Source organism: Lissotriton helveticus, chromosome 6, assembly GCF_964261635.1.
Source record: "Lissotriton helveticus chromosome 6, aLisHel1.1, whole genome shotgun sequence".
Lineage (NCBI taxonomy): Eukaryota > Metazoa > Chordata > Amphibia > Caudata > Salamandridae > Lissotriton > Lissotriton helveticus.
In genome coordinates this window covers 36,199,013-36,216,318 of record NC_136067.1, presented here as the reverse complement: position 1 = coordinate 36,216,318, position 17,306 = coordinate 36,199,013, and the positions used below count along the sequence as shown (strand labels likewise).

Here is a 17,306-nt window from a genome sequence, read left to right as displayed (position 1 = left end):
TTGCTGTGACTAGGTCACAGGCCAGAAAATGCCCCACTGAACAGGTGCTGGATCCTGAAATGATGGACCAGACACCCTCCAAGAAGAAGAGCAGTAAGGGTAAGGCTTTGCCTTCCCCCTTGCCCCAGGTTGAGGATCAAGTCTCTGAGGAGGCTGATCTGAGAGAACTGAGGGAAACTGAGCCTAAAGAGCTTGAACTTGACCAAGTTGAGTTTCTGGGCTCAGGGGGACCCTCCAGAGCAGACCTGGGGAAGGAACAGTTGAGCTGCCCTTCCCTTGAACCCCTCAGACAGCAGGCTGCTGCTGAGGCTGCAGGGAATGCCACAGGTGCCCACAGGGTATACTGGGAAGATGGACTCCTGTACTCTGAGTCAAGAGACCCCAAGCCTGGTGCAACCAGGAGGCTGGTCATCCCCTTGTCTCTGAGAGGTTTCCTTCTCACCTTGGCCCATGAGATTCCCCTTGCAGGTCATTTAGGTCAGACAAAGACTTGGGACAGGCTAGTCTCACACTTTCACTGGCCCCATATGAATGAGAATACCAAGGAGTTTTGTCGCTCATGTGTCACTTGCCAAGCCAGTGGTAAGTCAGGTGGCACAACAAAGGCCCCCCTCATACCACTACCTGTGGTGGGGGTTCCCTTTGAAAGAGTGGGGATTGACATTGTTGGTCCAATGGAACCCCAGACAGCATCAGGACACAAGTTTATACTGGTGGTGGTGGACCATGCCACCAGGTATCCTGAGGCTATTCCACTTAGGACCACTACAGCCCCTGTAGTGGCAAGAGCCCTAGTTGGAGTGTTCTCCAGAGTGGGTTTCCCTAAGGAGGTCGTTTCTGACAGAGGTACAAACTTCATGTCAGGATATCTGACTGCAATGTGGAAGGAGTGTGGTGTGAACTACAAGTTCACCACACCCTACCACCCACAATGCAATGGGCTTGTTGAGAGATTCAACAGGACCCTGAAAGGGATGATTCATGGACTACCTGAAACTCTTAGGAGAAGATGGGATGTCCTGATCCCCTGCCTCTTGTTTGCTTACAGAGAGGTCCCACAGAAGGGGGTTGGCTACAGCCCTTTTGAGCTTCTGTATGGGCATCCTGTAAGAGGACCCCTGTGTTTGGTGAAGGAAGGATGGGAGAGACCTCTCAAAAAGCCTGCAACCAACATAGTGGACTATGTACTTGGTCTCCGCTCCAGGATGGCTGAGTACATGGAAAAGGCATCCAAAAACCTTGAGGCCAGCCAAGAACTTCAAAAAGCTTGGCATGACCAAAAGGCTGTTCTGACTGTGTACCAGCCAGGACAGAAGGTGTGGGTGCTGGAGCCAGTGGCCCCAGCAGCTCTGAAAGACAAATGGTCTGGGCCCCACACCATCATTGAGCAAAAGGGAGAGGTTACCTACTTGGTGGACCTTGGAACTCCCAGGAGCCCTCTCAGAGTGCTCCATGTTAACAGGCTCAAGGCATATGTTGACAGGAAGGACATGAGCTTGCTCATGGCCACAGATGAGGGACAGGAGGAAGAGAGTGACCCTCTCCCAGACCTGCTCACTCAGAATCCTGATGATGGATCAGTTGATGGTGTTGTCTTTTGTGGCAGCCTCACTGAACATCAGCAACAGGATTGCAGGCAAGTTCTGCAATCCTACAGACATATGTTCTCTCTGACACCCAGCCAAACTGATTGGTGTACCCATGATGTTGACACTGGAGACAGTCTGCCTGTCAAGAGTAAAATCTACAGACAGCCTGATCATGTTAGAGACTGCATCAAAGCTGAAGTGCAGAAAATGTTGGAGCTGGGAGTCATTGAGCCCTCAGATAGCCCTTGGGCTAGCCCAGTAGTTCTAGTGCCAAAGCCTCACACCCAGGGTGGTAAGAGAGAGATGAGGTTTTGCGTAGACTACAGAGGCCTCAATGCAGTCACTAAGACTGATGCCCACCCAATACCAAGAGCAGATGAACTTATAGATAAATTGGCTTCTGCCAACTTCTTAAGTACATTTGATTTGACAGCTGGGTATTGGCAAATCAGGTTAGCTGAGGAGGCCAAACCCAAGACAGCATTTTCTACCCCTGGAGGGCATTATCAATTTGTGGTAATGCCCTTTGGACTGAAAAATGCACCTGCCACCTTCCAAAGGTTGGTGAATCAAGTCCTCACTGGGCTGGATGACTTCTGTGCAGCTTATCTTGACGATATTGCTGTCTTTAGCTCCACCTGGGAGGATCACCTGGTCCACCTGAGGAAAGTGTTAGAGGCCCTGCAAAAGGCAGGCCTCACTATCAAGGCCACAAAGTGCCAGATAGGGCAGACAAAGGTTGTATACCTGGGCCACCTTGTGGGTGGAGGCCAGGTTCAGCCACTGGAGAGTAAGATACAGGCCATCAAGGACTGGACTCCTCCAACCACCCAGACTCAGGTTCGAGCTTTCTTGGGCCTGACTGGGTACTATAGGAAGTTTGTCAGAAATTATGGGTCCATAGTGACCCCTCTTAATGACCTGACAAGCAAAAAGATGCCAAAGAAAGTTCAGTGGACAGCAAGCTGTCAGAAAGCATTCAATGACCTAAAGCAGGCCATGTGCACAGCACCTATCCTAAAGAGTCCAGATTACTCCAAGCCATTCATTGTCCAAACAGATGCTTCTGAGTTGGGTGTGGGGGCTGTTCTGTCTCAACTGAATTTTGATGGTAATGATCAGCCTATTGCTTTCATTAGTAGGAGGTTGACACCCAGAGAGAAAAATTGGTCAGCTATTGAGAGGGAGGCCTTTGCTGTGGTCTGGGCCCTGAAGAAGCTGAGGGCCTACTTGTTTGGCACTCACTTCACCATTCAGACAGACCATAAGCCCCTCTTGTGGCTAAATCAGATGAAGGGTGAAAACCCCAAACTGCTTAGGTGGTCCATTTCCCTACAGGGGATGGATTTTACAGTGGAGCATAGACCTGGTACTGATCACAGCAATGCTGATGGGCTCTCCAGGTATTTCCACTTAGAGCAAGAAGACTCACCTGGTCAAGGTTAGTTTATTGTCCCAAAGTTTGGGGGGGGGTCATGTAGGAGAGTAGGGTCTGCAATCCTATGATCACCCAGATTTTTGCTTTTTGCTGCACTGGTTTACGACTTTCCCTGGCTGTGGGCCTGCTAATCAGACCCACAGCCTAGCTGTTCTCTCTATCCAAATTGTACTCAGGTACTGAATTGGCCCTGGGCCCTCTCCAAGTCCCTGTACCCAGGGCTGAGGTGTACCCAGAAGTCTCCCAGGGGCTGAAGCATGTATTATGCCACCCCTGGGCTGACTAACTAAACTGACACAACTGGCTGCACGACAGCTGGGGCAAGGTGGTGTACTCACCCTTTGCTTTAGATATAAGTATACCTATATCTAACCCTAAAATGGACACACAGATCTCCTATCAGTCACTCCTATGGCAGGCCTTAACAATCCTGAAGGCAGAGTGCTTGGAATCGTGTGAGATGGTGCTCTGGCATGAGCTGAGCCTGTCTGCGGCTTTCGGGATCCATCCCTTAGCCGTTTCCATGATATCGCATACCATATACTCTTAAGTGCATTATAATCCTCGCGGTTATATGCCAACTCTGGTATCGCTTTATCAAAACATGTCGAGTAAGGTGTCATACGAATTGGAATACTAACCCCTCGCCAATTCTGGCGACGGGGTTAGCATTCCACCCTTCTAGAGGGACACGACATGTATGTAACCCCTAACCCCGGTTAAAGTCAAACAGAGCCTCAGCTCCACAAAATGGATGCTGCCACCGAGACACAAGTCTGCCCTCCTGCTGCTGGGAGTCCTCCCAGAGCAGGAGATAAGGACAAAGGGTTTCCTGCCAGGGGCGGTGCCAGCACCGTCCCCGACAGGGTTTTGTGTATTGTAGGTAGGCAGGGCTTTAGAGGAAGGTGACTGCACGTGTCACCCCGGTGCTCACTGTGCATAGGCTGGCTGGAACCAGTTCCAGGGTCACTCCAGACCCTGTGCTGGGGAAAAGCCCGCCAAGGAAGTGGGTGTAACCACCCCCCTCCTAGTCCCACCCCTAGGGCAGGACTTAGTCGCGTGCCAGCCCCTTTTTACAGGATAAAGGTAGGAACTGGCCCCCTTCCAAATCAGATCATCTTTGAATCCTGAAACTACTGTCCACGAAAGGAACTCAAGACTTCTTCCTAAGATTTCTCCCTTGTGACTAAGGAGTAGTCACCCTGCATCCGCAGGCACCATCTTAAGGACACTGCGGTCTGCTGCAAGTCTCTCCTCCGGATCAAGACTGCCCAGCTCGACGAGAACCGGCTTCCCTGGCACCTCTGACCTCTACCTGCATCATCAGTCACGCTGAGATTCGTGGGTGTGACGAGACCTCGAGGGACCGGCCATCTTCAAGACTGCACGACTTCTTTCCAGCAAGCCCGCCGAGTAATTTCCTGGTGAGTGCTTTGGGGTCCGAGAAGCCCCGACCCTGAGCAGCTCCAGCACCGAAGTGCAGCCTCCCAGCATCTCCACGATCTGCGTGGGGCCCTTCTGCTTTTGACTGCTCACCGCGTTGTTTGGCTACTAGCCCGCTGGCTTGTGGCCTTCCCGACGACGCCCGACGACATTTCTGCTGCTGGTCTGGTTGCTCCAGACTGGCCCTTGCTTCCCTCCATCGGAGAAGCACCCTGGACCCTCCTGGTCCGCCCAAGACGCCATTTTAGGTCCACCGCGTGGGCCTTGCATTTGCCAAGACTTGTTGCCCAATCCTGGGTCCAGCGACGTCGACAGCAAGAACCTTCGTGGGACAGCTCGCACCTCCATCCTGGTCGCCGACAACGCCTCCTGGTCCGAGAGACTGCAGAGCCCAGCAGCGCCCACTCACCTGACTGCGGTGACTTCGCCCGGTGCCATCCTGGTGCCCACTTAATCACTGGCTAGTGATTCAAGAACTTGGTCCCCTCTGCTTTCAGGTTTCTTCTTCCTTGATCCAGGCTTGGATCCATCAAACTTTTCTTCACTGGTCGCCTGCCAGCAACTTCCTTCTTCCAGGCTCCTGGTCCGGCAACGAGATCCCCGACGTCTTTTCAGACCTATGCAGCTGCAGCCCCTGGGCTAGGTAACTTCGGCACTTCGGTGTCCCAGCATAGCCTCACTATCCAAGGGTCAGGATCCACTGTCGTTTTCTCCCTACCAGGTCGGGTTCGCCCGTAAACACTAACTTTGCCTTTACTAGCCTCCATAGACTTTGTCCCGCATCCCGCGTGAGAGTGCACACTCTGCACCCGAGTCCCCTAGGTCTCCTAGAAGTAATCTAACGATTCCCTAGTCAAGTCCTAGCGATTCCAAAGCCTATTAGTACTGTACTTACCTGCTAGTAATTTCGCATTCCACTTTTTAAGTATATGGTTTTTCGTGCCCCTCGGGCATTTGTGTATAACGTGCTAACTTAAGTATTTTCGTAAGAGTTTTGTTGTGTGCCTAGCACCCTGTCCTCATAAAGAGTACAGGGTTGTTGTGATTCTAATAAATACACTGTTTATTTTCATAACACTTGTGTGGTGTCCTTTCACTGGGTGTTCAAGGGGTAATGTGATGGTAAAACAGCTGGCTTAACACGCCCTCTAGAGTCTTAGCCTTAGACTGCTCGTATCCATGCTACTAGGATAGCTGGTCTATAAGGTTGACTTACAACCAATCATCAATAAGGGTTGTTTGGACTGATATATAGTGATCACTAGAATAGTGAACACTGCACATCAGGCCAACTTCTCACACAGGCACATCCGAAATGCGACGACCTAGAGGAAGTTCTATTGAGGTGCGATGAGGGCTTGGGTGGAAATATGTGCATTTACCCTAAGAACCTCATCACATGTGATTCAGGTTACTCAGGCAAAGGTACAAAGGGCTGTTTTAGAATCTTTGACTGAGCCCAACGCAAAGCTGTAATAGGAGAAAGAAAAACAATAAAACATAGGACCACTTATCCCCTAGGCGATCAAGGTGACGGTCTACAAACCAGACTAAGCATTTCTCCCAACATTCTTCGTAGGTGGACTTAATCGAGGGCCATCTGGCTGCAAGATTGACATCTTCTGGCAAATCAAAACTGATAACGAATATGCTACTTACCAGTATGCATCTGTTCTTGGCATGTAGGGCTGCTGACATTCATATCTTGTGCATAGATCGCCGCCTAGTGTTGGGTCCGGATGATTGCACATTGTTGTCCTGGAAGAGTCTTCGAAGTATCACGAGATAGGTGGCTCCTCCCCTGGACTACAGTGCGCATGGGCATCGACTCCATCCTCAGATTGTTTTTCGCCAGTGTGGCAAAGATGGAGTGTAACACCGTGAGTGATGACCATGCTAAGAGGAATTGTAAGTGCTGCAGCCGCTACAGGCGCCGGCGAGGAGGGCGGGCGATATGAATGTCAGCAGCCCTACATGCCAAGAACAGATGCATACTGGTAAGTAGCATATTCGGTTCGAGGCATGTGGCTGCTGAATTCATATCTTGTGCATAGAATACATAGCAGTCCCTCCATTAGCGGCGGCCGCCTGTGCCAGCTGCAGCAGTTTGAAAAAGTGTTTTTAGAACAGCCTGCCCTACAGCTGCCTGCTGTTTGGAGTGCACATCAACACAGTAGTGTTTTGTAAATGTGTGTGTGGTAGACCATGTGGCTGCTCGACATATGTCTTCTAAAGGAATATTTCCAAGGAAAGCCATGGAGGCCCCCAACTTTCGCGTGGAGTGGGCCCTTCGGAGAACCGTTAATGTGCGCTTGGCTTTCTGATAGCAAATTTGAATGCACTTAACGATCCACCTGGCTATACCTGCTTTGGAAATGGGGTTGCCTTTGTGTTGTGGCGAAAAGGCAACAAACAGTTGTTTTGTTTTCCGAAAATCTTTGGTTCTATCTATGTAGTACATTAGAGCTCTCTTGACGTCTAGTGTGTGGAGCTTCCTCTCCGCCACTGACTCTGGATTTTGGAAGAACACTGGCAGTTCTATAGTCTGATTGATATGGAACTGTGAAACCACCTTAGGAAGAAACTTAGGGTTAGTGCGCAGTACCACCCTGTTGGAGTGAATCTGTATGAATGGCTCCTGGATAGTTAGTGCCTGGAGTTCACTAACGCGTCGCCGCGATGTGATTGCTATCAGGAAAGCCACTTTCCACGTCAAGAACTGAATCTCACATGAGTGTAGAGGCTCAAAAGGTGGACCCATCAGTCTGGTAAGGACCACATTTAGGTTCCATTTAGGAGCTGGTGGGTTCCGGGGAGGAATAACTCGTTTGAGTCCCTCCAGAAAAGCTTTAATGGCAGGTACTCTGAAAAGCGAGAGATGCTGCCTGTTTTGGAGATAAGCTGCTATTGCGGACAAATGTATACGAATGGAAGCATAGGCCAGATTGCATTTGTATAGATGTAACAGATAACAAATGATGTTGTGAATAGATGCATCTAGCGGGTTGATGTTGTGGTCTGCACAATAAATGACAAACCGCTTCCATTTCGCCGCATAACATGCTCTGGTGGTGGGCTTTCTTGCCTCTCTTATGATATCCATACAGTCGGGAGGCAAGTTGAGGTAGCCAAACTCTAAGACCTCAGGAGCCAGATCGCCAGGTTGAGCTGTTGCGGATCTGGATGCTGAATGCCGCCATGGTTCTGCATCAAAAGCCTGGGTGTGAGGTGCAGCCTTTGATGCGCTACCACGGATAGTTCTAGAAAAGTTGTGTACCATGGTTGGCGTGCCCACGTTGGAGCAACCAGGATGAGTGTCATTGAGTGTGGCTTCAGCTTGCGTGCCACCAGCGGTATTAGAGGTGCTGGGGGAAAAGCGTACGCAAATATGCCTGACCAGTTCATCCATATCGCATTGCCCTGCGACTGTGGGTGTGGAAACCTGGCGGCAAAGCTTTGGCATTTGGCGTTTTCCTTTGTGGCGAACAGGTCTATTTCTGGATAACCCCACTGCTGGAAATACGGGCGGAGTACAGATGGATGTATCTCCCACTCGTGCATTTGGTGGCTGTGCCTGCTGAGCAGGTCCGCCATCTGATTGTCCTTGCCCGGGAGGTGTTCCGCCTTGAGGAAGATGTTTCTCTGAATTGCCCACTTCCACATGCTCTGAGCCAGATGAGACAACTGTGGAGAGTGTGTACCTCCCTGCTTCTGTATGTAGTACATGGCCGTCATGTTGTCCGTCCAGATCAACACAACCTTGTTGCACAGATGTACTTTGAATGCTTTCATTGCCAAGAAGATAGCCATCAGTTCTAGAAGGTTGATGTGCATCTTCTTTTGCTGCGCTGTCCATAGTCCCTGCACTGTGTACTGGAGTACATGAGCTCCCCATCCCTGGAGAGATGCGTCCGTTGTCAGAATAATCTGTGGCACAGGCTCCTGGAACGGTCGGCCCTTGCAAAGGTTTTGTGGATTCCACCAATGCAGAGAGTTGTATGCACGACCGGTCACCAACACTAGGTCTTTCAACTGTCCGTGAGCCTGGTTCCACTGACGTGCTAAGCACTCCTGAAGCGGACGCATATGTAGTCTCGCGTGCGGGACTATGAAGATGCAGGAGGCCATCATGCCTATCAACTGCATGAACACTCGAGCCGGAAGCGAGTGTTGTGGTCTGAATTGTTGTATCAGCAATTGAATGCTGTTGATTCTCACTGAATTGGGCTGTGCTTTGGCTGCCAGAGTATCTATCGTCGCGCCCAGATACTGCCGTACGTGGGCGGGCTGAAGGTGGGACTTTGGATAATTCAGTGAAAACCCCAGATCGTGAAGAAGGTGAATGGTGTGGGACATGTGGGCGGCACACTGCTTGGCCGACTTCGCCTGGATAAGCCAGTCGTCCAGATAAGGGTAGACGTGAACGTTCTGTCTCCGTAGGTGTGCAGCCACTGTCGCCAGGCACTTTGTAAACACCCTGGGTGCCGTCGTCACTCCGAAAGGGAGGACCTTGAATTGATAATGTTAATTTTGAATTGTGAATCTGAGGTATTTTCTGTGTGACGGGTGTAGCGGAATATGGAAATAAGCATCCTTTAGATCCAATGTTGCTAGGAAATCTCCCTGACTGAGTAACGGTAGAACCTGCTGCAATGTGAGCATGTGAAAGTGTTCTGATAGGATGTACTGGTTTAGGGGCCTGAGGTCCAGTATGGGTCTGAGGGACCCGTCCTTTTTTGGGATTAAGAAGTACAGCGAGTACACCCCTGTACCTCTTTCCTCTACAGGCACGAGCTCTATTGCTCCTTTTTGCAGCATGACGACTACCACCTGCTGCAATAAGTGCAAATGCTCTGTGGACATAGGACGGTGTCTTGGGGGTATGTTGGGTGGAGTGGATGTTAACTCCAGACAATAACCGTACTGGATAGGCTTTCTCACCCACCTGTCTGTAGTGATAGATGTCCAGACTGGTAGGAACTGTTGCAGTCTCCCCCCGACTGGTGTGGCATGGTCGGGGGGCAGTGACAAGGTGTCACTGTTTGTTAGTGGCCGAGGATCGGGAGCTGTTGTTTCCACGACTTCTGCCCTTGGTGCTGTTTCCACGATAGCCACCTCTACTTTGTTTGGTGTAGGTGGTTTGCGCGCCTCCTTTAGTGTATTGTGTCTGCTGCGACAGCTGGCCTCTGGAAACTCCTCTATTGTTTGAGCGACGAAAAGAACCACCCCTAAACTGCTGGGACTGTAGAGCCCCCATAGACTTTGCAGTCTCAGTGTCCTTTTTGATATTTTCCAAGGTGGTGTCCACCTCGGGTCCAAATAAGTGATCCGGGTTTACAGGCTGATTTAGTATGGTGGTTTGTATCTCGTGCTTGAAGCCGGAGATTCTCAGCCAGACATGTCGGCGCAACATTACACTTGTGTTAATTGCCCTGGCCGCGGTGTCTGCTGCGTCCAGCGCACACTTGATAGATGCATTTGATATAAGCTTCCCTTCCTGTATGAGCATCTCTGCTGCCTCCTTATATTCATCTGGCAAGTGTTGTAACAGGGTTTCAAGTGTATCGTAATGAGCCCTGTCCTATCTGGCTAAGAGTGCCTGAGTGTTGGAAATGCGCCAGATATTGGCCGCTTGAGCTGCCACCCTTTTCCCTGATGTTTCTAGCACTTTAGATTCTTTGTCAGGGGGAGGAGCATCACCCGTTGTTTGCGAGTTTGCCCTCTTCCGGGCATTTGAAACAACCAGAGAGTCCAACGGCAACTGTCCCTTGGTATAGGTAGGGTCCCCAGGTGCTAGTTTGTACTTTTTCTCAATCCTGGGGTTTATCACCCTTGCTCTCGTGTTTTCTTTAAAAATGTCTCCAGCATGTTTTAAGACACCCTTTAGCATTGGTAGAGTCTTGACAGTTCTCTCCGAGGTGGAGAAGGTATCGAACAGAAAATCCACTTCAATAGAGTCAGCATCGAGCTGGACATCATGATTTTTGGCTGCCCTTTCAATAAGCGCATTAAACGCCGCTGAGTCTTCAGTAGGCGAGGTTTTTACAGCATACACCTGACTGTCTGGGGCAGTGTGTGGATCTCCTGGGACAGCAGCGTCTGCCCAGGGTTAATTGTGATCTTCAGGATCAGTGTCTATAGGATAACTGTACTCCTCATTGTCACCTTCCCCTGTCTCCACATCCGAGTAAGTTGGCGAGATAGGAGCAGTGTCTTGGCCATGTGGTGAAATAGGCTCAACAAGAAGAGGTGATGTAGTAGAATCCTCCTTCTTCCTCAATGGAATTTTATATGACTCCATAGGCTGTTCAGGGGCGATCTTTCGTTTATAAATAGAAAGTCTACCCGTGTCTGTGTCGATGAATTGCCTCGACTGCTTTTCAAGCGGGGGCGGTCGATGCTTTGTGACAAGTTCCGCAGTTGTAGGCTTCGGCCCCGTGGACACCCTCTTGGACGTCTCGACGGCCGGTTTAGGGGCGAAGGCCTTAGGTACCACTTTCGGCGGCAGTGTGAACTGGATGGGCGCCGAAGATTTTTGAGGTTTAGTGGTAGGCTTCGGTGTTGGAGTGTCCTGAGGTCCGACAGTAGAAGCCTTTTCTTTAATGCGTTTCAGTGATTCCGACACCTGCGAGGCACCGCCAGGTGTGGGCTCGAGGTTCGCACCGATTTTAGCCTTATCTGGTCGACGCGTAGGATCTAGAACCTTCTGAGCTCCGAGTCCTTTTTCTGTGTCGACGGCCTTCGGCGCCGACTTTTTCGGGTCGACGTCCTTGACCAGTTTTTTCAGTGTCGCAGTCTTCGGCTCGACACCCTTCAGCGACCTCACCGGGTCGATAACACTCTTCTGCTTCGTCGGTGCCGATAGTTCGGAGGACTTCGAGCCGAACAAAGCAATACGCACTTTCGGTTTCGATTTTGCCTCCAGTGCTTTCGGTTGTGTAGACACCGATGCTTTTTCTTTCGGTTTCGATCGGTCAACCAGTGGCTCGCTAGCAATGTCCGTAGCCGGGCCCTGAGGCGAGGCCATAGAACCAAGTGTACGATCTCGGGTAAGGCCATGTGGCGATCCCTCGACCTGAGCCTTATTGAGCGTCTTGGGCTCGGGCCCCGTACAAACGATCGGGTCTTGCTCTTCGCCCGAGCTATCTTCTACGGCCCCAAAGGCCGCATTGTCGTCTCCTACCTCGTCGACAACGTCTTCAATATCGACCATCTCGACATCTGCGTCATAGTTGGAGTCGATTTCCGATGCAGGATCAGACTCTCGAACTTCCTGCTCGACTCTCTCATTCTCTTCGGTATCGAAAATATTCACCGGGTCAGGTGCCGTCTGCTGGGCCTCCTTGCGCGCTGCGCGTCGAAGTCGAATCGTCTTCTTGGAGCGGAAACGAGAACAAGCCATACAGCTGGCTTCATCGTGATCCGGAGACAGGCGCTTGTTGCACACCGGGTGGACGTCGATATGAGGATATTTTGAGTTGCAAATGGGACATCTCTTGAACGGGCTTCGTTCCATGATGGTTCGTCGATAAGGCCTCTGGCGTCGACCGGGCCTTCAGTGCCGAAAAGCCACGCGTCTCCTCTGGAGGTTCGGCTCGGAAACCGAGCCGGAACAAGAACTGGGCACCGATCGCAAGACAATACCGACGATAACTAAAGGCCTTTTGGCCAAAAAGAAAGTTTTCTATCGATTCCGAACTTGAGTTAACAAATATGCATCCGAACCCAATGGCGAAAAAAAACAATCTGAGGATGGAGTCGATGCCAATGCGCACTGTAGTCCAGGGGAGGAGCCACCTATCTCGTGATACTTCGAAGACTCTTCCAGGACAACAATGTGCAATCATCCGGACCCAACACTAGGCGGCGATCTATGCACAAGATATGAATTTAGCAGCTCACATGCCTCGAACATTGTTGTCGCTGAATTGCCACACCTGGAAGAGTAGATTGTATAGATTCGGGTGCAGGACTTTGCACTGTTGCGGATACAGTAGCTCCTTCCGAAGAAGTGGAGAAATTGAAGGGCAAAGTCTCAGATTCAACAGCTCACGGTACCAGACTCTCCTGGTCCATTCCAGAGCGATGAAAAGGATTTGGGTCTGACCTATCCTGACCTTCCTCAGGACTCACAGCAGGAGAGTAGGTGGTGGAAACCTAGACAGAAGGCATGTGTTCCACTGCAGGCTGACGAAATGCATTTCCTACTGACCTACTTGGTGGAAACAGCAGCACACAGTAACTGCAACACAACACATTCTCAGTGGTGGCAAAAATACCCAGCCATTGTACAACCCACTGGTCGAAGATGTCCTAAGCCAGCCCTGGATAATGGCACATTTGTGGTCTGCGATCCAATGTCTGTGAATTGCTAATGTATTAGGTTCCAGAGGGCCTCAGGTGTAGATGTTTATGTGTAGGATGTCACATCACTGCACTGGGCTCGCGATGAACATCGGGCAGGTAGGAACTGACATAATTCCATTCCCTTTACCTGTAACTCTGCACGCCGACTACTATAGCAAGTGGAATCCACCAACTGTAAATGACAGCAATAGTCCCGAACCAGTTCTCCATTGTTGCTGGATGTAATTGATAAGAAACCCTCATACAATTCAGACTATGTCATGATACCTTTGGAGGTGGAAAAGTGCCTAGAGAGGCCCACATCACTGCAGTCATATCTGCTGGCCTCTGCCTTGTTTGGCCTGCAGAAGCTTCAAGATTCAAGATTCTTACCCTGGCAGATATAAAAAAAAACATGGAAACACTGCTATCAGCCAAGCTTGGGCACTGAAATTCCCCCTTGTAGGCTACTGACAAACTGCATGCCCAGGTAGCCCAGGCAGTCTCATAACACAAGGATTGCAGCATACAAAACCAATATCCTGCTTAAAAAGCCCGAAAATTAAGTTCATGACAATTATGCAAAGGGCTTTTAAGGGTCAAGGGCTTGGCACTGCTAAACAGACAACTGGAGCAGTTCCAGCATTCAGAGGTGCCTCCCTGAAATGGAGTGTCGTCATTCTATAGTGTGGAAATACATTTCACATGTGATATTTCACTTATTTAGAGTTTTATCAGAGTACTCGCCTCCTTCTATTTACTTCACAACACTGCGTGAAATACAAAATGGAGGAGGAAGGTTAGAAATGGTGAAGAGACCGTCCTGGCCTGGTTTTTACCAATTGCTGCCCTGATCAGTGAGGGGTTTAGCTGAATGCATGCTCAAACACCTTGGGCTCCAGGCCTTTTATGAGACGATTGTAGTTTGGTGCAACCCTGAGGCATGGGATCAGCAAGCTATGTAGTCCGGATCCCAGGACTTCCAGAGACCTGGTACCATGTTTTCTCCATCTAAAGGCTGGTTTAGAGATGAAGTTGGAGGGTACTAATCACAGGTTTCTGTGTGGCATGTAACGGACAGACGGACCCCAGAGGTGTCCTGGACCTCTACTCCTGCAAACGGTGTGTATGGTACAGAGTACGTTGAACTTTATTCTAGAGCACTTTGACCGCTTATCTTAAAAGCTTGTGTCGCTGCCAGGTGAAACTTTCTGGCCTCTTGGTTCTGGAGTATCTGAAGTCTGTGGATGAAACTCTTTGGGAGCCAGGTGATAACTAGGATTAAAGAGGCTGACAAGCTGTCGACATTAACATCCACAACACACCCTGGCTGCTTAGGAAGGCGCCAGCATGTAGACGGGTGCCCACGAAACTACAATTTCTGAAGACGGCCACTAATATGTCAAGTATCAGAAGTACCTAAAGCACGACTGTACAAGTGCACAGTACAAGCACAAGTTTACACTCGTTCAATAATTCTTGTTCATGGGGCTCTTCAAAGAAGTCACAGGCACTGAAGAGTTCTACCCATATGTAGGACACTCAAGGGATTTAAAAAAAGAAACTCACACAAATGGGCACCCTTTTTTATTGTAATATGAAAAATGGTAAAGGTCTAACTTTACCAGAGAAAGGCATATTCAGCAGAAATGCGCCCACCACTAAACAGACATACAAACTCCTCTTCTAGGGGAGAGAATGATGGAGGTAGAAGTGTTTTTAAGCATATTTTGGATGCCATTTTAGGAGCACATTGTTGGAGAGGGCAACAAGATATCTTGCTATGCCTATACAGCAAAAGGGAAGCCAAGATGTTTCATGGATAACGTTTTTTTGCAGTGAGACCCAGCCAGGTCCTTGCATTGTCCATAAAGACGATAAAAATGTAATGTTAGACTCTATAAATGCTTGCCTCCTCGATTTAGGGAAAGGCTAAATTCTTTGAAAAAGTAAAGGACACTTGCAGAAGTGGTCTTCAAATCTTACCTTAACCCCTTCCATGCGCATGACGAGCTGAGCTCGTCATGAGTAGCGCCGCTCGCATGCTCATGATGAGCTCAGCTCGTCATGTAACGCGGCTTTTCGCAAAAAGCCGCACAGCGCGAAAATAGCGGCCGCACGCATGCAGTTAAGTAGCCACTTGTCAAGGTACAGGAAGCTGCTTTTGCCTCCTGAGATAGGCACCAGTCTAACACACTGGATGACGACTGTAGGAGGACAGTGCTTGGATATGGTAACACTGACTGACTGGCAAGACATAAACGAGGTATGCGTGGTGATTGGATGAAAGGGCTCATGATAGTAGGCGTCTTGTAGGTCAACAAGGACTAAGTATTTTCTTCACTGCAGTAGCAAGATGATGCTTTTCTCGGTTCTTCAGATAGTGAAGAACATTTTAGGCACATGGACCAGTCCTTGGTCACAAGAGGGGATAGAAGTATAAGTATCAGTATAGGAATCATCACCACATATTGTCATTTGGCTGCAGTAGGCCCAGGGCTTGAGTACAGCCTTCCTACCTTTAGTAGATGGTCTCCCTGTAATGACAGCACCAATTAGATCATAACAGATTATCCCCTTGCCGAGAACCCACTCACTCAGAGCGCATATTGGGCTGCAACTGAGCATGGAAAGACTGAAAGAAAACACATCAAACAACACATCTTATCTTATGATGTGAAGCTTAAGTTCTGAACTTAGTTGCTAGTTAGCTCTAGACACCAGGGCTCTTGACTGGTATTCCTCACACATGACATGCAGCAGGAACCTGAACTATGATGACCTTGGGGAGGGAGGGGGGAGGAGTTCAGAGCACTTTCACTTTTTTGGCTGAGATTTGAGCACTTCATAATAAGCTGAATATGCACCCAAAAACTGCCTATTGCTATAAAGGTAAGTTATTACATTTTACTGCTATTTTCTAATGTTACAAATTACTCTGAGCGCGATCACTGAGAATGATTCAAGCATGTAAATCTATGAAAGATCAAATGATGAATAACATCACCTTCCTATTTGTAGTCTAGTCCTGTAAACATTTAGCATTTCGATCATTATTATTTTGACTTGAAGGTCCGTGTGCTACAGACAACAAATACTTTCCAACATTCTTCTGCTAGATCTTAAATTGATCCTTTAAAGGGTACACTGACTTGGCGGGCATGGTGTTGGATTTACACACAACCCCAACATTACAAAACGTCTTAGTAAAAATGCAGTTACGTACGGCTTCTTCACCCACCGATGAGGATCATTGGCCGATTCTTCATCTGGGAGATGTTAAACATGCCTACAAATCAGAGAAATACAATATGAAAATAAGGCTGCTATGTAAACTACCGTTAAGGTTATTTACACTTGAAAGGAAAATGCTAATTACCAGTATGCATCTGTTCTTGGCAGGTAGAGCTGCAGAGTTACACACTATGCATAGATGGCCACCTAGTGTTGGGCCCGGATGTTTGCAGTTTGTTTTGTTGTAGAAAAGTCTTTGGAAGTCACGGGATAGGTGACTTCTCCTTTGGATGATACTGCGCATGGGCATCGGCTCCATCCCCAGATTGTTTTTCGCCATTAGGGAAGTGATGGAGCTGTACAAGAGGTAGTGATGTCCATGTGATTTGTATCTAATTAAGATAATATTGGAACAGATCAAGGTGGCCGGGGAGGCGGGTGGGCGTGTGCAACTCTGCAGCTCTACATGCCAAGAACAGATGCATACTGGTAAGTAGCATTTTCCGTTCGAGGCATATGAGCTGAAGATTACACACTGTGCATAGATTGTATATCAGTACCCACACGTAGCCTGGCCCACAGTGGCTTGTTGTTTAGTTTTCACATCTACACAGTAATGCTTTGTGAATGTGTGCGGTGTAAGCCATGTAGCTGCTCTGCATATTTCATCTAGGGGAATGTTCCCCAAGAATGCCATTGAAGCCCCTATCTTCCTTGTTGAATGGGCTTTTGGAGGAATTGCTAACATACGTTTGGCTTTCTGGTAACATATTTGTATGCATTTAACAATCCACCTAGCGATCCCTGATTTTGATATGGGGTTGACTTTATGAGGCGGTGAAAAAGACACAAAAAGTTGTTTTGGTTTACGAAAAGTTTGTGTACTTTCGATGTAGTACAGTAATGCTCTTTTGACATCTAAGGTGTGAAGAGCTCTTTCTGCGACTGTTTGAGGCTGCGAGAAAAATACGGGCAGCTCAACTGATTGATTTAGATGGAATTTTACTTTAGGAAAGAATTTAGGATTAGTACGTAGAACCACTTTATGATGCATTTGCAGAAAAGGTTCTTGAATGGTAAATGCTTGTAGTTCAGTAACGCTTCTGAGAGAAGTAATTGCTACTAGGAAAGCTACTTTCCAGGTTAGGAATTGCAATTCACATTTATGTAAAGGCTCAAATGGAAGTCCCATTAACCGTGTGAGAACAATGTTTAAGTTCCACACTGGTGCAGGTGGCGTTCTGGGAGGAATTATT

The 17,306-nt window shown here is 48.8% G+C and overlaps 1 protein-coding gene across 3 annotated transcripts in view; it reads right to left on the bottom strand.

Annotated features, from left to right (window-relative positions):
* MOCS1 (molybdenum cofactor synthesis 1) overlaps nucleotides 1–17,306 on the bottom strand; it is a 261,645-nt gene that overhangs the window by 13,898 nt on the left and 230,441 nt on the right. The window contains exon 10 of one of the 3 annotated variants that reach the window (XM_078647327.1): nucleotides 16,043–16,105. The exons of 1 other annotated variant lie outside the window; for it this stretch is intronic. In XM_078647327.1, the coding sequence (XP_078503453.1) occupies nucleotides 16,050–16,105 (56 nt within the window). In that variant the 3' untranslated portion in view covers nucleotides 16,043–16,049. The remainder of the gene's footprint in view (nucleotides 1–16,042; nucleotides 16,106–17,306) is intronic. One more of the 3 variants, XM_078647325.1, reaches the window with a different exon arrangement.